The 24,331-nt window shown below is 46.5% G+C and overlaps 2 protein-coding genes across 24 annotated transcripts in view; both read right to left on the bottom strand.

Annotated features, from left to right (window-relative positions):
• LOC120789870 (NACHT, LRR and PYD domains-containing protein 12-like) overlaps positions 1 to 24,331 on the bottom strand; it is a 1,168,582-nt gene that overhangs the window by 101,136 nt on the left and 1,043,115 nt on the right. The gene's annotated exons all lie outside the window — the stretch shown is intronic.
• Positions 1,431 to 24,331, bottom strand: part of rreb1a (ras responsive element binding protein 1a) — a 79,765-nt gene continuing 56,864 nt past the window's right edge. For all 4 annotated transcript variants that reach the window (XM_040126971.1, XM_040126970.1, XM_040126972.1 and 1 more), the window contains exons 7-19: positions 16,757 to 16,898; positions 15,857 to 16,005; positions 11,744 to 11,933; positions 11,307 to 11,594; positions 10,328 to 10,787; positions 8,386 to 10,144; positions 7,659 to 7,840; positions 7,357 to 7,554; positions 6,784 to 6,945; positions 5,636 to 5,800; positions 4,890 to 5,017; positions 3,787 to 4,510; positions 1,431 to 3,123 (exon numbers count right to left, since the gene is read on the bottom strand). In XM_040126971.1, coding sequence (XP_039982905.1) covers positions 2,429 to 3,123; positions 3,787 to 4,510; positions 4,890 to 5,017; positions 5,636 to 5,800; positions 6,784 to 6,945; positions 7,357 to 7,554; positions 7,659 to 7,840; positions 8,386 to 10,144; positions 10,328 to 10,787; positions 11,307 to 11,594; positions 11,744 to 11,933; positions 15,857 to 16,005; positions 16,757 to 16,898 — 5,242 coding nt within the window. In that variant the 3' untranslated portion in view covers positions 1,431 to 2,428. The remainder of the gene's footprint in view (positions 3,124 to 3,786; positions 4,511 to 4,889; positions 5,018 to 5,635; positions 5,801 to 6,783; positions 6,946 to 7,356; positions 7,555 to 7,658; positions 7,841 to 8,385; positions 10,145 to 10,327; positions 10,788 to 11,306; positions 11,595 to 11,743; positions 11,934 to 15,856; positions 16,006 to 16,756; positions 16,899 to 24,331) is intronic.

Here is a 24,331-nt window from a genome sequence, read left to right on the forward strand (position 1 = left end):
TTTTTTTTTTTTTTTTTTTTTTGTAGCTGTTCTTGTCTCTGAATATACTGGAACAGAAAAGAGGGACAAATCTGTAAATGGACTTTTAACGTAGGATAAGATGGAGCTACATTAGGGACAAACAGCACTAAAGTAGTCCAGGGCCAACTCAACATGCTATGATAATACTGGAAGGAGACTAGCTAGGCCTGCTATTAGCTGCTATTAATGCAATGTTAGCTTAATTAACTTGTCTGCTGTGGTCAGTTAGCCCAAGCTCGCCTGTGTTTTGAGCCTGCGATATATATCTTAAGGGCCCACTACACAAAGCTCAGGCTAATGATTAGAGCTAGCTACAGCTTACTGGTTGCACCAAACTACTTAACCGAGCTACGCCAGTGTTAGCTTGGTTATCTTGTCTGGTCTGCTGTGTTAGCCCTAGCTGGCCTGTGCATTTACTCTGTGGTTGTTATCTAAGGGGCCCACTGCTCAAACCTCAGGCTTAGGATAAGAGCTAATGAGGGCTAGCTAACCGCACCCGAGAAATTAACCCAATTAGGGCCTCGGCAGCTTGGCTAACTTCTCTGACCTGGTGCGTTGGCCCTGGGTATCATGTCCTTGACCCTGTGGCTGATGTCTCTTTAGCCGACCCAGGCTAATAACTACGGCCAGCTAGTGTTAGCCCTTTTATAAGCTGTGCTGAGTTTTTCTTGACTGCCTGTTCAGGTTCATTGTGCAAACCGTGCTAGCAATGACTTCGCCCTTGCTATTTACTATTTTACACTGTTGCTGATACCAATTTAGCCTCGGTTAGCTCTGTTTGGGCCGTTGTGCGAGCCAAGCCAGTTACGACTTAGACATATTAGCCCTGGCTAGCTGTGTTTGAAGCCATGCTAATGATTTAGCCCTGGCTAGGTCTGATTTGGCCCACAGAAACCAGGCTAGCCAAGAATTAGCCCTGTTAGCCTGTTTAGGAAGACATGGGATTTAAAGGGTTGCCTACAGTGCTGCTCGTCTGTTGTTTTAATGGTTGCAGTTCAAAAGCAGAGGTTGAGGTAAACTGAACCTGGGTCAGGTGTTAGCGGGGATAAACATTATCACACCAGAGGCCCTGCAATAAACCCTAAATGAAACACTAGAGGGCGACGATGAGAGACAGGTGGGAGTCACACACTTTCGCACATATACACAACGAAAAAATTTGATTTGTTCAGTTATAAAAAATCCACAAAACACAAGAATTCCCCTCCCTACACCTAAATGTCACTGATAATCGCACACACGCAGAAAAACAGAAAATACTCTAGCATCACGTGCCACATGTTCAACTCTCTGTACACACATGGAATCAACTGAGAATGATTATGAATGAGAAATTATTAACACACAAACCAACTCACAGGGTGGCTTCGAGGGATGAAGGGATCGATAGTGTGATGGGTTTTTAAAAAAAAAAAAAAAAAACAACAACATGGAGAACACAGACTGATCAACACTATTGTCTGCCCTTTCAGGAGTTTTCACACAGAAATCTGGTGCGACTTTGTCAAGTTCGTGAATGTTTTTGTGTGCGTGTGTGTGTGTGTGTGTGTGTGTGTGTTTTTTTGTTGTTTTTTTTTCCCCGAGCCAGCCGTGAGATGGGGATTGGTGCGGAAGCGAGCCAAAAAAAAAAAAAAGACGACGAGGCGCCGGCCCTTCTGTGTTTTCCAGTTACAAAAAGCTTCCTTGGCCACACGGCGGGAGACGGCCACCAGACATCCGCGGTGGCCGTTATCTGCCGCTGAAACGGGGCGCCACCAGCCATCGCCTCCGGGGTTCGGTCTTATCCAGACATATCTAAACGGCCGGTCGCGCAGGAGACGCGGCGGGGGAGTTCTGACGTCTGAAAAGCTGCTGTGGCTGACGGACCAAAAAAAAGTCAAGTTCCCCACCCTGACTAGTTCGTTCTCAAAGAAGCTGGTTCAAATCTTAAAATCGGATTGCTCAGTCTCCGGTGTGTGGCTGTAGCCCAGCTGTGATTTAAATACAGAAGAACAATCGCAGATAATGACAGTCCATCTCAGTCTTTGTCTGTCTCTCTGCGTCTCCTAAGTTGATCATAAATTCTCAAACAGAATCTAGAACAATAATAAATTGTAACTTTATTCTTTTTATTGCTGAAATATAGATTCCCCGCACAAAAAAATAGTAATGCAAATCATTGTCATCATAAAAAGCTATAAAAATTAGATCCATCCTCCGTAATAATGCAGATAAAGATATAGCAAAAAACATCATAGAAGTAGGACTAGTAGTAAGGCACTTCAAGAAAACGAGGTTTTCGTCTTTCTATCAAAAAAAGTTTTCTGGGCTGGTTTTTGCATCATCATCCTCATCATCAATGGTGTAGCGTCTTTCCGTGGTATGGCACTGTGGTGATGTTGGTTGAGGCAGCCGAGGGAGTTTCCTCTCAGTCTACCCCGACCAGAGGAGGCTCTCCGTTGGGCAGGATGTGCTCCAGAGAGGACTTGGCGTGGATCTCCAGCAGCCCCTGGATGAAGCCCTCTGCGGGGGTGTCTGTTGCGGCCTCCCCTGGCGGAGAGCCGGAGGCGGAGGGAGAGGGGTCTTTGGAGGTGTTTGGGTCGGGGGTGGATTTCGGGTCGCTGGCTGCGGAGTCGTCGCTAGTAGTTGTCTTTGTGTCAGTAGCTTGTTGGCTGGGAGTTGTGCTGGTGGAGGGCTGCTGCGTGGCAGAGTCTGCAGAGAGTTCGGATTTTTCCTCGGCGTCCGGGTCTTCAGAAGCGACAGCAGCTGGCGGTTCTGAATCCGCGCCGGACTCTGCTGGTTTTGCGGGGTTTTCCTCCTCCGCCGCGGCCGATTCCGCTCCATCACCGGCGTCCCGCTGACCCTCTCCCTCCTCTTTTGCGTTTTCCTCCTCCAGCTCCTTGGCCCCGGCGAAGCCGCTCCCGCACTCGCTCTCATTCTCCGAGGGCGGGCAGGTGGAGGTCGGGGTCGGGGTGCAGGAGTCTCCGTCCTCGCTGGCGTCGTCGTTTGCGGCGGAGGATCCGTCGGCTCCGCGGGGCTTCAGGTGGATCCTCTGGTGACGAACCAGGCTGTGCTTCAGTGTGAAAGTCCTCTCGCAGGTTTGACACTGGTAGGGCCGCTCACCTGGAGACACGGGGAGGAAGAAGATTTAGAAGGTTTACGATACACAGACAAAAAGAAAGTAAGTTGTCTTCTAAAAAAATGTTCATCTACGGCAGAATAAATAAGATATACATGCAGTAATGGGCAAATGTGTGTATAGCAGGTTTAAAATAGTAAGAATGAATAACCTAAAAAATACTAAATTAAAAGTACACGAAAAGGAAAACGAATACATCTAAATGTTTAAAAAAATAATTGCATAAATTCAATTAACAAAAAGGGAAATAAGGAAAAACTAAACATGAGAAATTTGTAAAATAAAAATAAAATACAATTATGAAGATAAAAATGATAAATATAAAAATAAAACATTAAATGCCAAAAATAAAATAAACTTACTGAATACACGTAAATAAATCCAAATATAAAAATGTAAAAATTAAAAAACAAAACAATTAAATGTTTTAATACATAAAAGATTAAAAAAAAGAAATTAAAAAAAAAATACGATTTAAAAAAACTGAACAAACATTAAACAACATACAGGACTAAAGACTAAACATTTACCAAAAAAGGGAAAAAGGAAACAAACTGAATGCAGGTCATGTTTAAAAACCAGGTCTGGGCTCAACACACAGTAAAGATGCCGAGCGGCGTATTTTCGTGTGTGTCGTCGGCTCGTACCTGTGTGTGACCTCATGTGTCTGGTCAGGTCCTGCAGAGACCAGAATCGTTTGCCGCAGACGTTGCAGATCTTCTTCCTCTTATCCACTCGTCCTCTTGACGCCTCTCCTCCCTCCAAACTCTTTGGTTCCGACGCCTCCTCGTCGCTCCTCTCCTCCTTCTCCTTCTCCTCCTCCTCCGACTCCCCGCTCTCCCCCGCCTCGCTGTCACCTCCCCTCGCTCCTCCGTCCTCCAGGTCCATCTCCGTCTCCTTCTTCTGCTCCTCGTCTTTCTCCTCCTCAGCCGGCTTGCTGGCGTGGCTCTCCGTCGCCTCCTCTTTCACCGGCGGCGCCTCCTCCGCCGGCGCCGGAGTGGGCGTCTCCTCGGAGAGGTGCGCCCTCTCGTGCCGAGCGAGGGTGGTGGCGTAGCGGAAACTCTTCTTGCAAACTCGACAGACGTGTTTGTACTCCGGCTGCTGCTTCGCCACAGGGCTGCCAGAACAGGAGGAGGTGGCGGCCGCGGCGCCTTTCTCCTTCTCCTCCTCCTTCTCCGGGCTCTCTGTTGCTGCTTGGGGAGCAGAGGTAGAAGATGATGGGGAGGAAGATGAAGAGGAGGCGGGCTGGGAGGTTTGTTCTTCCTGAGCGGAGCCCGACGATGTGGAGAGCTTGAAGTCGATGAGCTTTTTGCCAAAGTTCAGGTCCAGACTTTTGTTGCTGTGGCAGTCGTCGTCATCTGTGCTTTCCACCTGGATGAGACATCGCAGATCAATACCGGACCGACAGATGATTTATCGATAACGGTTTGTGATAAAAAAGGTCTGCGCACTTTTAGATTTGTCTAATTCAAAATTGATTTTTGGCAACAAATGCCACGAAAAGACCGAAACCACCAGAGCGTTAGTCCGGCTCTCAGTACTTCCTGACTCTGGTCTGTAGCTCGTCACTGCAGTTTTTAATCAAACAGGAGGAAATAGGGAATTTGCTGGGGACTATTTTCGGCAGCGGATGAATCCACATTTGGGTCTGCACGACGGACTTACCGACGAGGAGAAAAACACAACATCTATCACAAACTTGACCAGTGTTTGTCGTGGTCCTGGCCTGGGTTTTCCTGCGTAGAGTTACCTTGGCGCTGCTGCTCAGCGGAGGCTGTTTTCCCTGCGCTGCTCTGGTCTCTGGCGCCCCCTGCTGGTCCGGTTGCTCTGTGGCTTCTGTCTCCGACTGCTCCGCACTATTATCGGCTGGACTGCAACCTGCAGCACAGACCAACATCTGTCAGTACAACACCAGACTGGGCAACACGAAAAAAAACACAGGGATCGATTATTATTTTAATGTAACAAAATGATCAGGGGATCAAAAAATAAAAAGTTCTGTCAGTCTTTAATGAAACCAATTGAATCTAGGGCTGCCATGATTATGAAAATGATTATTTTCATTGTTTTTTTAATAACTTATGGATCATTTGTCTATAAAATGTCCGAAAATGGTGAAAAACATGCTGATCAGAATTTCCTAAAGCACAAGGTGACGTATTCAAATGTCTTGATTTTGTCACATAAAATAACAACAACAACAACAATAACAACAATTATTATTATTATTATCATTATGATCAACTTTATTTGTATAGCACCTTTTGAAATTAGGTTAAAAAGTGCGTTACAGAGGAAAACAAAACCACACCACCCATAGAAAAAGAGATCTAACAAATTAAAAAAAAAAAAACACTAACACATTTGGATGAAATGCCTCAAATATAAATAAAAACTAACTAGATCGACAGAATTAACAAATAACACACATATGTTTCTTGACAAGAGGCTAAGTCGATTCATTTTCTCAGTTTCTACTTGTTTCCATTGACGAACCTTGGCTTTGTTTTGAGGTGGGGCTCGTTTTTGTCGACCCCGCCCCCTTCTGCTCAGACGGGGCGGGGCTATCCGCGGTGGGGGCGGAGCCAGAGTCTGTGGACGAGTTGGCGCCGCTGAGGTCTTGTGCTTCCGTGGCAACCTGCTCCGTCTCTGACTGACTCTCTGCGGGACATAATGCGATCGATAGAATCAATACTACCAATACTATTACCAAAAACACATTCAGTGGTTCCCAGCCTGGGGTTGTGGGCCCCAAAAAGAGGTCACGAGATGAATGTAAAGGGTCATGAGATGATTTCCAAGGAACTAAATAGAAAAAAAAAATATATATATATATTCTGCTTATTTTTCCTGCCTTTCTCTAACTGCTCTCATTGGACCACCCTGTAGAGAGTTTAGATCAAATCTATACCGTGAACCAAAGCCACACACCGCAGCATTTAGCCTGAGCCAGTTTGCAACACACGGTCCCTTGATGGGCCGTTAAAATACACACGACTAGATTCTAAAAGACATAGAAAATAGCAAAAAACACAAACAATGACTCAATAAAATTGCCATAAAAAGACAAGAATAAAAAGGAAGTACAAGTTGCTTCTCGAAAGTTAATAAAAACCCACATTTTGGCTTTTTTGTGTGGTTTATGTTTTGTTTTCTCCCCTTCTATTTTCTCCATTTGCTTCTTATTTCTTATCGCTTTTTATTTCTTTTGGTTTTTGGGGATTTTTTCTTTCCCTTTTCCTCTTTCATTTGGGATAGGACCACCTAAAGCAGATCATTGTTTCACTTCCGCGTTTACTCTTCCATCTCTACCTGTTACTCTTATCTTATGCCCCTGAAGGCTCATTGGCAGTTTCTCTTCTCCTTTTCTACACCGCTCAGATGTCTTGTTTATCCACGTTTCTCAATGTGTGCCAGATCAAAACTAACAACAACTGTAGACAGATGCAAGAAACAGGAACTTTAAAAAACGTCGCAGAAAGGATTTAAAAACAAATAAAAAATTAATACAGTAGTGAGGTTGAGATATAGTTAAGTTTTGGATTAAAAGTGCTGAATCTTTGCCTCCGGCTCATGTCTGTGCGACTACCACTCCAACCTGCTACTATAAAGGTTTGAAAGGTAAAATCCTGGCGTTTCCTGACCTGCGCTCTCGTGCGAGCCTTCGTCTCCCTCTTTCTTCATGAGGGCGCCGTTGCGTCGCAGCGTCCTGTGGGTCACACCGTGTTTCCTCAGCAAGTGGCGCTCGCAGTTGGATTTGGTGGAGAAGAAGGCGTCGCACCTCGGACAGGGGAACGGTTTCTGACCTGAAGAAGGAAAGACAAAGGATCTGGATGAGGAGAAAACATCTGGACAAACATTTTTCCTTTCAGTACCACTTTCTGATTAAGCACCATAATTATAAGCTGTAATTAGTGACTTTATTATTGGTTGATAAATCATTTACATTTATTAACTTACATACACAGTTTGTTGATGGTAAGAGCTGTTTTTATGAACTTTTTGAGGTGAAGAAGTTTCATTTCTGTTGTTTAAATCTAATGTTTGGTATTAACATGGCTCTGCGTGTCTATCCAGCGATAAACTAATAAATGTCGGGTTCCTCGGTTTCTAATAAGGGTTTTTTTAATGTATTTTATAAGCTTGTCATATGCTCGACATTCAACCGGTTTTTCCGAGCTCCGAATAAATGAAACGTGTGTGTTTTTGTGTATTACCGGTGTGTGTCAGCATGTGTCTCTGCAGAGAGCTGGCCCAGGGGAATACTCGGGGGCAGAAGGGGCAGGTCATCTTCTGGACAGAGTTGGAGTAGGCGTTTTTCTTCCCTTTGGACAGAGGCACCACCGCCGCCGCCGCCGCCGCAGGCTTCGCCTCCTCCTTCACTCCTCCCTCCTTCTCCTCCCCTCCGTCACCATCTGGTTTGAACGAAGCCTTCAGTTTATCATCTGTCCCTAACTTCTGTCTCACTCATGCCATCCATCCAGCACCCAGACAGCCTGAAATTGGTCCATCCTCCTACCTCTCTTTCCTCCCAGGTCTGCAGCTCCGGTCTGCAGGTAGGTGCTGAACTTGTTGGCGTCGGTGGTGGCCAGCATCTTTTCCACGCTGGCAAACTCCCCACTGGACTCCAGGTCGATGCCACCGCCGCTCACGACGGTCTTCTCCTTCACTGCCAGAGCCAGTTTCTTCCTGGACCGTTTTCTGTTGGGTGAGGAGGAGGAGGAGGAGGAGGAGGAGGAAGAAACCGGGGGTGATCATTTGTTATGTGTGACCTTAAGTGTCTTTACTTTGGCACCACCTGGTGGCAGTGTCATAATCATGCCGTAAGATGCGAGTTTCCAAATCAAACTGAGAACTTTATCAGAAACTTGAAACTAAGGCGATTAACTTCAGCACCGATTGACCCGTCGTCTATATTTATTTTTATTAAACGACTGATAATTGGGTCCGTAAAATGTAGGAAAAGGGTGAAAAAATGGTCATCAAAAGTTTTTCCAGGCCAAGGCAACATCTTCAAATGTCTTGTTTTATCTGGTATAAAAATAAATCCAGTTTACACTGATGTAGAGCAGAGAAAATGCAGAAAGTCCTTCCTCCGGAGAAGACGGAACTATCGATTAACTTTCTCTTGGTTGACTAATCCATTAATTGAGTAATCTCTCCGGGAAATTAATATAAAGATCTGGAAAAACATAACTGCGAACGTTTTTTTTGATAATGTAGATTTTTAAATGACGCTCACAAACCTGGACGATCCCTCAGACGTGTCGTCGCTCTGTGTCTCTAGACCAGCGGAGGTTCCCGGGGTGTCTGCAGCTGACTCGGCCTGAGAGGCAGCACCAGTCGCCTGGGGTTTGCCCTCCAGCGAGGCGGCCTCTCTCTTCAGCAGGTCTGGAGCTCCGGACACAGAGTGGATGATCTGAGCGATGGAGGCCAGAGGAGGGAGCTCTTTCAGGGCAGTGGAGGGTGAGGAGGACGTGGAGGAGGCCGGCTTGGGCAGCAGTGGTTTCAGGCGCTGGGCTCGAGCAGAGTTGTTGAGGTTGGGGAGGGAGGCGGGGGGAGGGTTGGATCCAGGAGGGAGCTGGTAGCAGCCGAGCTGGGGGTGAGGGTGTAGAGGAGGCAGGGCACTCCCCGCCTTCTCCTCCTTGGACAAAGCCAGGGCATGCTGCTGCTCGATGATGCTGCCGCCACTCTGCTCCGTCTTGATCTCCTTCTTCTCTCCGTTCGCTGCCTCTCTCCGCTGCCTCTTGCTGGGGATGGACAGATCGATGGGCTGGTCCAGGACGGAGCAGTCGAAGCTGGGGGAGACACTCTCCAGTTTGACCCCAGGAGACCCCGCCTGGCTTCCGGCTCCACGACCCTTAGCAGAGAAGTCCAGCGGCTGGTCCAGTTCTGCAGGATAAGCCACGTTGGCTAGCTCCTCCACTTTCACCGCTTGGAGCGCCTGGATCGGAGGCTGACCGATCCCATTCAGCACCATCTGATTCACCGGAGCAGCTCGGGCCGGGGGGGCGGTGGTAACGGGCACGGTGGCCGGCTGGAGCGTGGCGATGTGCTCCTCAATCTCCCGCTCTTGCACCTCGGGGTGCTGCTTCAGCAGGTGGTGGATGCAGTTGCGTTTGGCCAGGAAGGCAGCGCCGCAGCGCCGGCACTCAAACGGCTTCCTCTGACAGCCATTGTGTGTTCGCAGGTGGATCTGCAGCGCCCGGTAGGTCTTCAGGTCCTCACCGCAGAACCGACACGTCGTCTCAGCCCCGCTGCAGCCTGTCTCTGTGTCCTGGGTGGGGGTGGTGGTTGCGGCGGTGATCGCCGCTGTGATGTTTGCCGTAGTGGTGGAGGTGACGTATTTTATGTTCTTCTCAATGTCTTTCCTCGAGGTCTTCGCATGCTTCTTCCTGAGGTGGCGCTCGCAGTTGGCTTTGACAGTGAAAGGATAATGGCAGACCCGGCAAACGTACGGTCGTTCGCCACTGTGCGTCCGCAAGTGTCGGATCAGCGTAGCTTTGTCTGGAGCCACATAGTCGCAGATGTTGCACTGGTGAGGAAGGATGCCGAGGTGGAAGCGCATGTGAGCCTGCAGGACGCCAGAGAAGGCAAACACCTGGTCGCAGAAGCGGCACGGGAACGAGCCTTTAGTCGAGCCGGCACTGGCGTTGTTCCCCGATTTGGTTCCTGGCTTCCTCCCGCTAAGCCCTGCCTCCTCTTGTACAGTTGTGGTAGCGGCTGGCGGCGAGTCAGACAACGGCGTGTGAGCGTCGCCCATGCACTCTGCATCCATCTGGCCTCCGTTCCCAGCTGAGGAGGAGGATGAGGACGAGGAGGACGACGAGGGAGGTGTTTTGAAGAGGGAGGGGGTCGGAGGTGGCAGGCTGGGGCTGATGCAGCCCAGTGAGGCCTGCTGAGAGCTCTGGAGGGGGGGAGGAGTCGTGGCCGTGAGGCTGGAGCGAGGGGTGATGGGAGGTTTGGGCTTCAGCGGAGGCATCGCCTTCTGACCCTGCACTTGACCTGGGGGGTGGGGACGGAGTCATTGACGTATTGCAATGCTGTTAGCCTCAGTGTCTTCTTTGAAAGTACTACTAGGACTCACCAAAGTCAAAAATCTTATAAATCTACCTGTAGGTGCTTTAGGTAATTGATCGACTGATTGATTAACTAACGTAACAACCGCCAGCTCAAGCCAACACCTACCTTGACCTCCGGTGAATCCAGGAGCTTTGGCCAGAGGCGGGAGGGTCAGTCCCATCTGATTCGGCGTTGCAGTTGCCACTTTGAGGATCTGCTGGATGTCAGCCAGCTCCATGATCCCAGCTCCACCTGCCTCACCGGGTTTGGCCCCCGACGAGGCAGCGCTGGCCGTTGCGGCGGTCCCGTCAGGCTGCAGGAGGAAGCCGGTCTGGAAGGGCTGCAGGGACAGCAGGCTGAGGGCGTCTTTCTGGGAGAGGCCCTGCAAGGCGGAGGCCTCGAGCAGCGGGATGCTGAGGGCCGCCAGACCACCCACACCCAGCCCCAAAGTCAGCCCCAGACCTCCGGACAGGTAGGCAGAGGCCGGCTCCTGGGGAAGGCTGGAGCATGGCGGCTCCACGTGGATCACCTTGATGCTGTCCAGATGGGCCTGATGGATCTCATCGTCTGTGGGACCAGACTTCACCTGAGAAATTGAGACAAGATTTATTGGAGAACGTTTCCAGGGTTGAGTTTCTTCATTCCTTATGTCTTTTATGCTGCTGCAACATTTATTATTTTAAGGGAACATTTGCTGTTCGGGTCGCGCCATCTGGATCCGCATATGAGCGGTTTGGATAAAGTCTGTTAGGCCACAAATGTTGTCTCTTCCTAAATGACTTCTTGAGAACGCACACGCTGTGAGATGCTGACCAAGGTAAGCTCCGATGTAAATCCACCAAAATTAGCAATGGCAAGGCAAAACAAAAATTGGGTAACTTATGGTGTACTAGAAAACAGCTGTGCGACATGTTCTAATTCTGATGTCTTCCTAAAGGATCATGTTTTGCCACCAACCCCTTTGGTATCCAATGTGCCACAATGGTTATTTCTTGAAAGCAGACGAATAGCTATCGGGTGAAAGTTTTTGTCACAGAACTTGGTGAATTTGGGGATTTAAAAGCCCTGTGGTGGCAAAATGTACCTTTTCATTTCCAAAGCTTACCGTGGAAATGTGCTGAAGACCAAGCACTTCCAAGAAGCTGGTCTGCTCCGAGGGCAGGACTTCTTTCTCTACATCCTGACTGTCGTTCTCGACACCATTTTCCGCAGCCCCATCCTCTTCGGCTTTCTCCGCGTTTTCCGCCGTGTCGGTGGCGGCGGGTTTGTCGGGGTGGGAGGTGGTTTTATGGAGATCGAGGGCAGAGCGAAGGGGGAACGCCTTGTCACAACTATCACAGATGAACCGGTGGAACTTACTGATACAGCGACGAAGGTTTGTCTCACACCAAACCTGGACAAAGACAGCCAAAGTTGGTGAAATAGGGACCCCAAAAAACTGACGGCATGATCTGGAAAATGCTTCAGCAGGAATGTGACAAGAACACGATTTCTGTCTAAAGGTTTAAGACATGTAAGACTGGCGGTGCGGTCCGTGGTTACCTGTGCAATGTTAGCAAACTTCTTGCAAGAGAAGTCGATGAAGGCCAGGTCGTTGAAGCCAGTGGGGATGGAGGGGTTGTTTTGGATGAAGGGGCGGCCACTGGGGTCCTGGGGAAGGAGCTTATGAACCCCCGCATTGTGACGCAACAGACCGCGGTGAGTTCGGAAAGAAAGGCAGCAGAGGTCACACCTACAATCACACAACGAGGGAACGGGGTTAGACTGATCCCGTGAAACTCTGCATGTGAAGAACCTGCCAGTGAATGACGCAGCGCAGGAAGGACAAAATTCATCGTCAGCAAGTTGGAATTTGTAAAAAAAACACATACAATATACACTAAACAGTACTGTATATACGTTCAGATCTGCATTAAGGACATAGAGCCTGCATCACAGCTGGGGCTTCGTAACATGGCTGAAATCACTATCATTATATCAATAAGAATACTTTTGATAGGCCAAAGTTTCACAGAATTACAATACAAAATTATATGTTTGGTGCAATGAACCCCGTTCCATTCAAATGCAATCATTCAGACAAAACTCTTCACACACTGACGTGAAGCTCCAACGAGGAATTGTGTTGTGTTGGGTTTTCGTTACCATTTGCTCGAGATTACTACTTTGGGCACCAGACACGTGTAAAATCAATAACACAATTCGATTTCAGTTTTAATTTTTCTTTGCTTAGTGCTCCTAACGTGCAACTTTTGTTCTACTAGATGGTTTGTTATTCGTTTTGTTCGCTGCCCAATGAGCCTGTGTTGATGTTTGTGGTCAGTTGTTGTTGGCTGCGAATCCAAATTTCCCTCCCAGAATGGATGAGCGCTACTAGAGCTGCAACGATTAACCAATGAATCACTTAGTCAACGTAAAGAAAAATAATCAGCAAAAATTTTGATAATCAATTAACTGTTTATTTTTTTTATTCTTAAAGCAAAAATGCTGAGCTTTTTTTCCATTGTCTTATATCATTACAAACTGAATTTTGTACCAATTATTCGACAATGAAATAATTGCTGGTTGCGGCCCTGAGTGCCAGTCTGCTCACTTTTCTTTCTCAAATTCATTTCTCTTATTTTTTATTTCTACTTTTTCCCTCCATCGAATAATTGGGAAAAATGAACCGCGCATTGATCCATAAATGAAAATAATCGGTCGGCTGCAGCTCTAAATGCTGCTCTGGGACAGAATGATTGAGTGTCTCAATGAGGCCACAAGGTGGTGACATTCCTCTACGTATGTTCATGTGTTGGCTCCTCGACCCAATGTGCAGTTTGGATGAGGATCGATGTGGATTTTAGACGTTGAGAGTCGGGTCGGTCTTTGGAAAGCTGGTCTTTGGAGCTGTTGGAGGGTTCATACTTGGTTTCAGGGTTAGAATCCGGTTCAGGTTAATGGGAAAAAGAAAGTGATGAGTTATGTGAAAACATCTCAAAGCACTGATGCACTGAACATGCTTTTAGTTATTTGTTTAAAAGGGAGACACACGCCTCCATTTTGGATGATGTGTCTACACATGGGTCCTCACATGTATAGAAGCACATACGTGTGTGTGTGTGTGTGTGTGTGTGTGTGTGTGTGTGTGTGAGATAACCTGCTCTTGTTAAGCGCCGAGAGGACAGCTGCTCAGTGTCTGCCACAGTCACACACTCTTATCACACCCTGTCGAACTGTGTGTGTGTGTGTGTGTGTGTGTGTGTGTGTGTGTGTGTTTAAACTGTGTGTAATCCCCTCAGACAAGTTGTCCAAGGATATTTGGTGGTGGTGGGGATGGAGGTGGGGGGGCAGGAGAGGGGACATCCGCACACTGTGGACCATATGTGGACCAGCACTTGTTGAACTCTCCACCTCCATCACTCCTCCTCCTCCTCCTCCTCCTCCTCCCCCTCCCATCCCTTCGTCTTCGTTCTGGAGCAGCGACAATTAGTCGATCAACGAAGAAAATTTACCAGCAACTCTTGTGATAAATAATCATTTTGGTATTTTTTTTGTTTCCAGGCGAAAACGTCAAACATTCGCCGGTTGCAGCTTCTCAAACGTGAGGATTTGATGCTTTTTTTTGCCGTCGCTCTGTTTCCTTTCTGTCTCCAGGTACCGACTGAACGTAAACCCGTCGTTCCTGTATAATACGTCCCCGGGCAACAACTGACTCGCTGCCATTTGTTTGTGAACCAAGTTGCTCAATAAAAATTTGAGGTTATGGGGAAAAAAAAGCACTAGTACTGAAGCCCTGAACATGCTTTCAGTAACAAGGCTGCGTCTATAACTGGACTTAAACCATGCTGCCGTCATTTTGTTTAACCTGTGCTGTTGGGTTTGTGGTTCTCGTTTCATTCTTCTGTTTCTTTCTTGTGTTGTGTGTCTGCTTATTTGTTTTGATTCCTCTTGAAAAGAAAAGCCAGTAAACATAGCAAAAAAAAAAAAAAAAAAAAGCCGGTTCTAATTTAGTATCATGTGTGACAAGGAAAAGCATCAAATCGTCACATTTGAGATTTAAGGGCCTGGGGAATGCATGATGTCCTCACAACTATAGTGAGACCAACATGCCTGTATGTGTTTGTCAATAGGGGATCAATAGCTCTTTCCGTATTGATAAATCCCTCAGTTCTTTTTTGGTGACTCGAGGAATCGCTGCAATCGCCACATCTACAAAATGTCAGCAAAGCCTTGATTAGCAACTAACCATTATTTTCATTATTGATTAGTCTGCCTTTTTTGACAATTGATTAGTTATTGAAAGAATTGTGAGAAATAGATGCTTCTTGGAGCCAAAGTGGCCTCTTCAACACACACCTCCCCATCCACCTCTTGGTCTCTCTCTCTCCACCCCCATCCCTCCATCCTCTGATCTCTCTCTCTCTGTCTGTCTCTATCCCTCCATCTCTCCATCCACCTCTTGGACTCTCTCTCTCTCTCTACCCCCCCATCCCTCCATCCTCTGATCTCTCTCTCCCTCTGTCTGTCTCTATCCCTCCATCTCTCCATCCACCTCTTGGACTCTCTCTCTCTCTCTACCCCCATCCCTCCATCCTCTGATCTCTCTCTCCCTCCATCTTCCTCTTGGTCTCTCTCTCTCTCTCTCCACCCCCCATCCCTCCATCCTCTCCTCTCCTCACTTCAGATCCTCTTACAGGCTGATTAGTGAGGATTTACAGCTAAATATTCCTGCTGCCTCCATAACGAGCTCAGAGCGCCTGATGCACTCTCTTTCTCTCCTTCTTTCTTTCTCTTTCTCTCCTTCTTTCTTTCTCTTTCTATTTCTCTTTCTCCTCTTCTTTCTTTCTTTCTCTTTCTTCGTGTTGTTGTAATGTGACTAACTACATGTGCTCCACTATTTCTCTTTTTCTTCTTATTTCTTTCCTTCATTCTTCTCTCCTATCTTCCTACCTTCTTCTTTCCTTATTCATGTGTTCCTTCCTGTCTTTTCTTACCTTCTGTCAATCATTTATTTTCTTCCTTTTGGTCAACCTTTCCTTCCTACCATCCTCTCTTTTTTCCTTTCCTCTTTGCTTCCCTTTTGTCTTTCTCTCACTTCTGTTCCTTTTCCTTCAGTATTCATTACTTCATTTTTCTAGTTCTCCTCTCATCTCTTCCTTTTTCTTTTCCATCCCTCTCTCATTCATTTCGTTATGTCTTTCTTTTTTCTTTCTTTCTTTACCTACATGAATGAAAGGCAACACGATCAACAAACTTTTAAGTGTGTGTATGCGGTCGGGGGGGGGTCATTGGGAGTTTTGTTGCCATGACAACAGACGGTATTTTTTTAAGGAGGGGTGGGAGGGTTTCGTCAAGGCAACGGGGCCCAGCCGAGCACGCCCTGAAACCTCCTCCCTACTTCTGTGACTTATTAAGTCGTCCGCTCCCTCTCTCTCTCCCTCAGTCTTTCTCTGCCTCTCTCGCCCACTGGGTGACTTATTAGCCTCGTCCCCCGTCTCACTCGTCCAATTGTCCGTCCGTCCGGCCGTCAGTTCAAAACCACAATTTGATCAACTGTCCCACAAACTGTCCACTCAGTCAGTTTTTCACTCCAACGGGAGAAACACGAACTCACTGGACAGGAAGCCGGGGATTGTGGGAGTCTGAGTGCTGTGTGTGCGCGTGTGTGCGTACCTCAGCGCGGTGTCCGGGTGCGCGTCCATGTGGGCATCCAGCTCCAGCCTGGAGCTGCAGGTCTTGAAGCAGATGGGACAGGGCAGCAGCTCCTCCTCCGATCCGCGAACCGCTACCACCGAGTCCTCCGCCGCCGCGTCGTCCACCACCTGAGCAAACGCCGGGCGGGCCGACATCACTGCGTCATCGTTTGCTCCACAGATAAATGTCATCACTGTTTCTTCACCAGCCACAAAAATGTAAAGGCTGTGAAGTGGCGGAAATGTTTTCTCGAGCCACATGTGGACGGGATTTCTGTGTCTAGGGGAAGTGCATTCATCAGCTCAGTGTGAAATTTCTACTTTTCGCATAACAGCAGAGTCGGAGGTGTTTTTGCTAGTCTGATGGTGGAAGGTGGAAACACGCTGGCACCAACAAGTGGGTATCAGGTAAGTAAGAGCTCATTGAATCGTCAGCTACAGGCAGGTGCTGCTATTCCGATTTTTTTTTTTTTAGCCCATATTTGTTTACTTTTGGTCGAACTGTCCCATTAGAAGCTGCTGAACCAGCTGTGATCAGCTCCTGTTGCAGCGCAGCCGTGGATGTACAGACGACCGTCAATGGATCACTGCGATACTGATGGAAACCAAGAGACCTGATGTTTCTCAAGGAAGTTCTGCAGCCTCTTGTTTCTCTGATTTCTAAGCGGATTTATGGAGCTTTATTGTCTCGCTCTCTTTTGTCATCATCCTGCTGAAGGTCCACGTCTATTCCAGACCATAAAATGTAATTCCGCTGCATTTAAAATCCCGTCCAGAACAATGAGTTAAATTATCAGGGACAGCGGGGAATATTTTATCCCCCACCCTAACATTAATCCCATCCCAACGAGGCTTTAGTGTTTAGTGTGCGTGTTTCTACCTTCTTGCTGGGCGGCTCCTCTCCGTTCTCCTCCTCCGGGCCCTGCCTCCTCTTGACGGACGGACGGCGGCGTTTGGTCGGGGAGGGGGGGCTGACGGGGAGCAGACCGCTGGCCGGGTCCTTCTCATGGATCTTCATATGTCTGAAATATCAACCATGAGGTCGAGTTTAACAACAAGCTTCAAACTTCCGTCTCCTTTTTTTTCCCAGGCAGCGTGTGTCCCCTGTCCACCTCAACTCAAAGCCTTAGAAAAAATTTCTCGTTATGACAACATATCACAGAGAGGTGACTCATCTTTGCTCCAGGCTACCTGGACGCTAATACGCACCAAAAGGTTGGGTTGCATTGTGGGTAATGTGGGCGCCAAGGTTTTGACGAGAAAAGAAAAACCTGTGGAATACAAAAAAGACGATATCTCTGCTTCTGCTGCATCGATTTTGATAATTAAAAAAAACAAACAAAAAAACTGTTAGAGGAAAATATTAATTAAATTTACACTGGTATTGAATCATTTCTGCGTTTTGCTGGATTTAAATTGCAAAAAACTAAATGTAAAACAACAATGGTTAATATTCATTGACGGTGATTTTCGCAGCCACAAACCGCTGCTCGGTCGTACGGTCGGTTTCATTGTTCCGTAAAAAACACTTTAGACATAAATGAGGTGGAGACGCTGCACGGTTTTACACCACGATCGATTCAATTTAAATACGGGAGGAGGATAAGAAGGAGAGGGGGTAAAGTTTAAGGTCTCAGAATCAGAAAGGACTGAGACCAGTCTCCAGAAAAACCTTGAACACATGTTTTGGTCAGATTTTACGTCCACATTTTAAAAAACATTCTCAGATATCAATCACACAAGTTATTAATGGTGAAACTGAAAAAACAAACAAACAAACAGGAGGAGGGAGGGGGAGCTCCTCTTTTCTCCTCCAGCTGCGTCTCCTCGACGGTCAGATGGTGTCAGACGAGCGTGTGTGTGAGATACTTGTAAACGTGACTAACAAGTGTTTGTGTATTTTGGTTTTAGTGTTACTAGAATAATGAGAATGTGCAGGCTGTGTGCACGTGTTTCACTATTTTAGTGTGTGTGTGTGTGTGTGTGTGTGTGTGTGTGTGTGTGTTCGTGTGTGTATATAAAGGTCATCCAGCTAGCATGTGGTGGCAGCAAGGTGTCAGTTTACAGAAGTTCAAAGAGGAGAAAACAAGGAGAGGAGAGAGAGGAAACAAGGAGAGGACACAAGGAGAGGAGAGAAGATGAGGAGATGAGAGGGAACAAGGAAAAGAAACAAGGGGACGAGAAAAGACAAGGAGGGTAGAAGAGACGGGAGGAAACAGGAAGAGGAGAAGAGAGGGAAAGGAAAAGAAAGCAGAAAGAAAAGGAGACAGGGACATGAGATAAAGAGAGAAAAGGGAGAGAGGAATTGAAAAGAGAGCAAAGGAGAGAGGAGAGGAAATGAGAAAAAAAGGGAACGGAAAAGAAGGAAAGAAAAGGAGGAGGAGGGAGATGACGGGGAGAGAAAAGAAGATGCAAGAGAAGACGACAGGAGAGGAGGAGAAAAAGGGGGAGATAGGAGGTAAGGAAACTGGGGTAACCATAAGAAACAAGAGACGAGTCACTGCTATTAATAGGACCCAACAGGCAGCAGGCCTGACGCCCATAAGAGGTCCCGACGGAGTCAGCAGATCGGAGACCAGCTGACAGGAAGTTGTTTATTAACCAATCAGGTGAGTGAAGGGACTCTCAGGGCCAATCAGAGAGCAAAGTCTTCTCGGGCCAAAGTGTACTGTGACCCCGGAAATGACCAATCACAGAGCAGGACATATGCAGAGTCAGCAGCCACACAATCCTGCTGAATATATGAGTGTGTGTGTGTGTGTGTGTGTACACAGAAACACACACACACAGAAGCACACACACACACACACACACACACACACACACACACACACACACACACACACACACATATACACACACAGGAAAAGCAGGATATAAACTTAGAAAATCAAAACACTGCAGTTCATCTCATTGTTGTGCTTCAGCAACATTTATATTTGCAGAAGAAGAACCATCCTCAGTGGTAGGAACAGTACTTCTACATTGTCAGTCATTTTAAGTCCCCCGCTGCCTTAAAAGAGCTCAAATGTTTTTAACGTTGAGGTTATTTCACAGATCGGTTCTTACCGTCGCAGCGATTTGCTGCTTTGGGAATTTAAATCACCGGTTTACATTTACAACAGAAGCTAAATCCGTCCTCCCTTTAACGAATCTGACATCCGGCCTCCTGACCGGAGGCACGGGTTTCCAAAAATGAGCGGCAACAGGTTCAAGTCTTCATTTACCTCCTGTGAAATGAGCTCTACTTCTACTTCTTACTTCCATTGTATTAAAAACAGGCCTTTTTTATTCTCCTCATTGCTGTTGCGGGTACGTGTGACTGATATTTTACAAGAACAATGTATGAAACGACAATGCGACAACACTGTGACAATAGGTGGGTTTCCAAAAAAAAAAAAACCAAAAACGAATTTTAACTGGATTTCAGGAAAATGGGCAAAAGAAAAACGTGCGTTTCCATCCGCTAGCGTTATGCAGACGTTACACGAGTCGTTTGGTGGAGGTAAACAGCTGGTGGAGCGGATTCTGCATTAAACCACCACAGAAGAAGAGGACACAAGGAGACGAGGTCGTTGAAAGAGCCGCAGGCAAAGCTGAGGCGATTCTAACGCAACGCCCCTAATTTATCAATAATCCCCTCACGCAGGGTCTCTGCAGGGTTCACCAAATTACGAAACGCAATTTAACGCCTTTTTCATGACCGAATGGGTCAAAGACCAGTCGGGACCATGAGGTCTGCGATATTTTATTAAGAACGTGAGTGGATATAGCTGTAAGTAGCAATAATTCCTGATAAAGCTAATCAACTAACATGACCTGGACCCAGACACACAGGATGTAGTTACAGTGTTTTTCACCCTGAATTCACCTCAATGAAAAGTTGTTCTCCTTTTTTCTAATGTTTAATTATTATGATAGAAAGAGTTTGTTTTTCTCTAATATGGATGATGTTTTTAGCATTTCTGTTCCGTCTTCTGCTATTCGGTTCACAATTCATGGGTATTTTTCACATTATTATGCCATTTTGCATAATAGTTTGCAGTTTGCAGAAGTATAAATAACGTTTTAACATGTTTTTCTTTTATTTTTGACGTTTGATAAATTGCTGTGTCTTGTAATGGGATGTGAGATGGGACAAATAAGATAAAAACTAACTTACTCGCTTTAATTACAGCTGGACTTTCTGTCATATAACTGCCTGTATAATTAAAATGTCTTTTATATGACAAAAATGACCTATTACCCAGCGCTAAATAGTATTTTTAACGCTCTTTTTTTTTTTTTTTTTTAAATCATGATTCATTCACTTTAACCAGGGTTGGATTACCAGCCAGTCAAAGTTGGCCCCCCCCAGCTTTTGATAGTCATTTGATTAATTGCACATTGGTTTGGGAGTATGCAGCACCCATGGGCGTTCAGATATGTCCTGCGTTACCACCTGTCTGGTAGAGGAGCTCTGACACTGTGCGTATTTGCTGAATGATATTGTGCTCAACCAAATTATACCAAAAGCTCATTTTCTCCCCGGGGGAGACCCACCTACAGTTTAACCCCCCCCCCCTCAACCTCAGCATTTCTAAGCTTTGGATAAACACTGATGTGGGGATGGAAAAAGCATCTGTCCCGCTCGGTTTTCCCCTCTTTCTGTCTGATTTTTTCAACTTTTCTTTCCAGCCCAGCGAGCACGTACGACACCTACAGGCCTTTACACAAACACTGGAGAAACCAGTTTCACATTTCAGGGATGCTCTGCTACAAAATGGATTCCCCTTAGTAGGCAACAGATTTCCATTTTCTGCCTCTCCGCCCTTCACTCTCCTGCTGAATCCGAGGTCTACAGCCTTTTATGCTCCATTTTTTGTAAAATGTGTCTCGTCTTTTCTGGCAACTAAACATTTCAGATTTTTGAGGATGAGAGCTCCTCATCAAATCTTTTCCTTCCTTCTTTCCATGCATCGCCTACGTCTAACCCTCATCTTCTTTCTTTTCTTTTTTTTCGTTCCTCTCAGCCTGTCCCCCCCCCCCCCTCCTTCTAACTCTCTGCCTGTTTGAAGACGGTCGAGTAGGAAAATCTCGCGTTTCACATTTCAAAGGATGCTCTGCTGCAAAATGGATTCCTCCTCCTCCTCCTCCTCCTCTCCCTCCTCCCTCTGCTCCTCTTTTCCACTCTCCATCCGAACAGGCCTCTTCTTTATTTTCCTACAGCAGCATGTAAAACCAGGCCTCGCAGAGACTCAACTTGGACTTTCCTGTTTTACTTCCACTCTCTCCTACAGTTTGCATTGTAAATGAGCAGAGTATAAAAGGTGCAGGGCCTCATCTGTCCTCTTCACCACTGGCGCTTGTTTTTTTTCCCTGTCTTTTAATAGTTGCAGGATTCTGAGAAAATGACGCAACCGTTTCCAGGGTGTGTTGTTGGAAATCAGCATCCAGATCGTCAGCAGCCAGCAGGAGGCCGTGTTATTCCCTCGGTGTGAGCTCAGTTTGTCTTTCGGCAGAGAGACTGAGGAGAGACTCGCGCTTCCGCGGAGACTCGCAAAACCAGACCGCCGACTTTCTGATCGAGTTAAAGCTGCAGCAGGACGAGGCGAGATCGGGAGCTTCGGCCGACCGACGAATCACAAAACGACGCGGCAGCAGAGCGGGACATCCAGTCAACTCTGACTGGAAGAATCTAGCGATTCATTGAGCTCGGAGGCTGAGAAACCTCGGACTTATCACTCCTCGCTCTTTTTATTAGCAACGAGCGAAGGAAAGGAGGAGGGCCGAGCGTCTCTGCCTCCTCGGCCAGCAAAAGGTGATTAGTCGTAGTTACTTCAGCCTTTAGCTCCCTGCAAACGTTGACAGGTAAACCTAAAAAGATTCCATAACGGATTTGAGCTCGATGAAATCCCAGCTCCCTCACTGAGATGCTGCGGATTCTCCATCTGCGCCTTTACGTGCACTGTAACCTGATTTCATAAAGCTGCTATAAACCTAATACCAATGTAACGTAATGAGAGTTATCATCAGCTGAGCCTGCAGCTGCCCTCGACTTCACGGAGCTTTACAGTGAGTTTCGGCTCACTGTTTTATCTGCTTTGCTGCCGCGGTTCACTCTCGCCGCTCTCACAGCGTCGTTTTCAGAGGAACAGCTGTAAAAAAAAAAAAAAAAGGCCTCCGTCCACTACCTGCCCTCAGCAGCAGACGGACACAGTCGGGGCCCAGCTGCCGAACATAGTGGAGCACAAACCAGAATTCAGTTTCACGACTCGATGTCTTTTTTTTATTTTTCTTCCCCGATCGCCTTTACACAAAAAATATAAAAATTCGTTTCACGTTTCAGGGATTAGATGCAGAATTTACATGCAACACATTTCTGTTCTCTGTCTCTCGTCTTTCCCCCTTTTCTCGCTTCATTCACCTGCTGCATCAGAAGTACAGGGGCTCCGTTCTTGATTTTTAGATTCATCTCCTTTATTATATAAATATCGATTATATCCGCTTTATGTCATGTTACCGTTTTAAAATGCTGAAGCCAAAGACAATTTTTCCATTCGGTTCCTACCAACTAACCATTTAACCGACTTCACCAGCACGAAACCGGACTTCTCACTGAGCACTAACACAAACAGGGGAAAAAATTAGTGAGAAAACAGCAGTGACATTGAACAGATGTCTGTCTCTGTCCCTCTCTCAGCCTACAGTCATTCCTTCCTGCCCACACCTCCTCATACCATCACCATGACCGAGAGACTGAGGACTCTCAGAGAAAGAGAGAGGCCAGGAAGGCACCGAGCGTTCATCTCCTCCGCCTCAAAACAACATTAACAGGCTGCACATTTCATTAAAACTCTGACATGCTGAACCATTTAGCCATTATGCAAAATATGCCGCTGTGTTTTTGACACGCAAACCGTCACTTTTTGTTTTGTTTTTCTACCACTGGTGTGCATCCACCGGTTTCTGCTTGGTTCCCTGAAAACGTGACAAATGCACCAGCAAGCTCGAGGTACCACGGTGGCAAATTTTCCAAAATCAAACTGCTTTACCGAGCAAAAACAATAGAAAACTGACAGAAAAAAACGGATCCAGACTGGGTGGATTCCAGTCTGCTGGTTATTTTTTTTACACTTTACAGGAAAGAGGAGAAGTCAATAGCGCAATCACATTTATAAAAGTATATATAATTTGTAGTTATGGAGCTAAAACTCGCAAAAACACTGAGCAGAATGGTCCTTTGTGCAAACCACAGCTGGTAGATTTTAAAAATAAACCAAATGTTGAGAGTAAAAAGTGCGTTTTGTTCATTTCCTCTGCTTGATTTCGATGTTTTCTTATTTTCCTTTTAGACCGATGATTTCTGGCTTCCGACATTAAATTTCTGAGCCGTTGTGGCTCTAAAGCACGATTTCTGTGACGGACATTTTGCTGAATTTATCGTTGTTTGGCCTTTGTATGAGAATTTAGAGGATACTGAAGAGGATGTGACCTGATAACCATTACTAACGGAGCAGCAGTAACTCTGACACAGGTGGAGATGACTGGTCCACGTTGGATCCATGTGGAGCCTGCGGCTATTTATGTTAACGTACACATGCCTACTGCTGCACTCTTTTCCTTATTTTTTGGGCTTTCTGGCGGATCAACGCTGAGCTGTACTTTATTACATCTTTTTTTTCTTTTTTTTGGGGGGGGATTTTTTGGATTGGATTGGATCACATTTCTGGTGTTTCCACTCAGGTTTTATGTATTTATTTATTTTTTTTAAGGCACAAACTGAAAACATGCACAAAAACACGTGGATGACAAATAACACCTGCTGCTCCAACATGTGTTTCAGTGTTTCAAGCGTGGCCTCGCGAATTTTCAAGGCAAGAACTCTGCCACCAACGTCGTCTTCCGGCTGAGGATGTGTGCGCGTTTCGGCGGATGTGTCTATCGGACCGCTCCTCTGATTGGTCAAAGTATGTCTGCTGTGAAAATGCGAGGTCACCAACCACCATTGAATAATATGTAGGTTCATAACAGACACACACACACACAGACACACACACTCCGCTGCATGGGCCGTTGGATCTGATGGTGGAGGCTGGACTTCACTGATAAATGACTGGGCGTTGTTTTCTGTGTGTGTCTGTGCGCGAGAGTGTGATGGGGGTTGATGGTTTAAAGACATCTTCCTGTGTAACCACACCACACATCCCCCCACCCCATCCCCACCCACACACACACACACACACACACACACACACACACACACACAGAGGACCAGTCTGGGTTTTGTGCTCCCATCATGGTTGACTGGGGACTGGATTAAATGCTAACTTCCTCTGCCTGAGGTTATGGGGGGGGGGGTGTCATAGTTAATGGCAGTTAATGGCTTAAACTGAAGACACTCGTACCAGTAAATGTACAAACACACACTAACTTAATGAATTTATTCATCTAAATGAAAAAATAAAGACATTTA

The sequence above is a fragment of the Xiphias gladius genome, chromosome 5 (genome assembly GCF_016859285.1).
Source record: "Xiphias gladius isolate SHS-SW01 ecotype Sanya breed wild chromosome 5, ASM1685928v1, whole genome shotgun sequence".
In the NCBI taxonomy this organism is placed as follows: Eukaryota; Metazoa; Chordata; class Actinopteri; order Istiophoriformes; family Xiphiidae; genus Xiphias; species Xiphias gladius.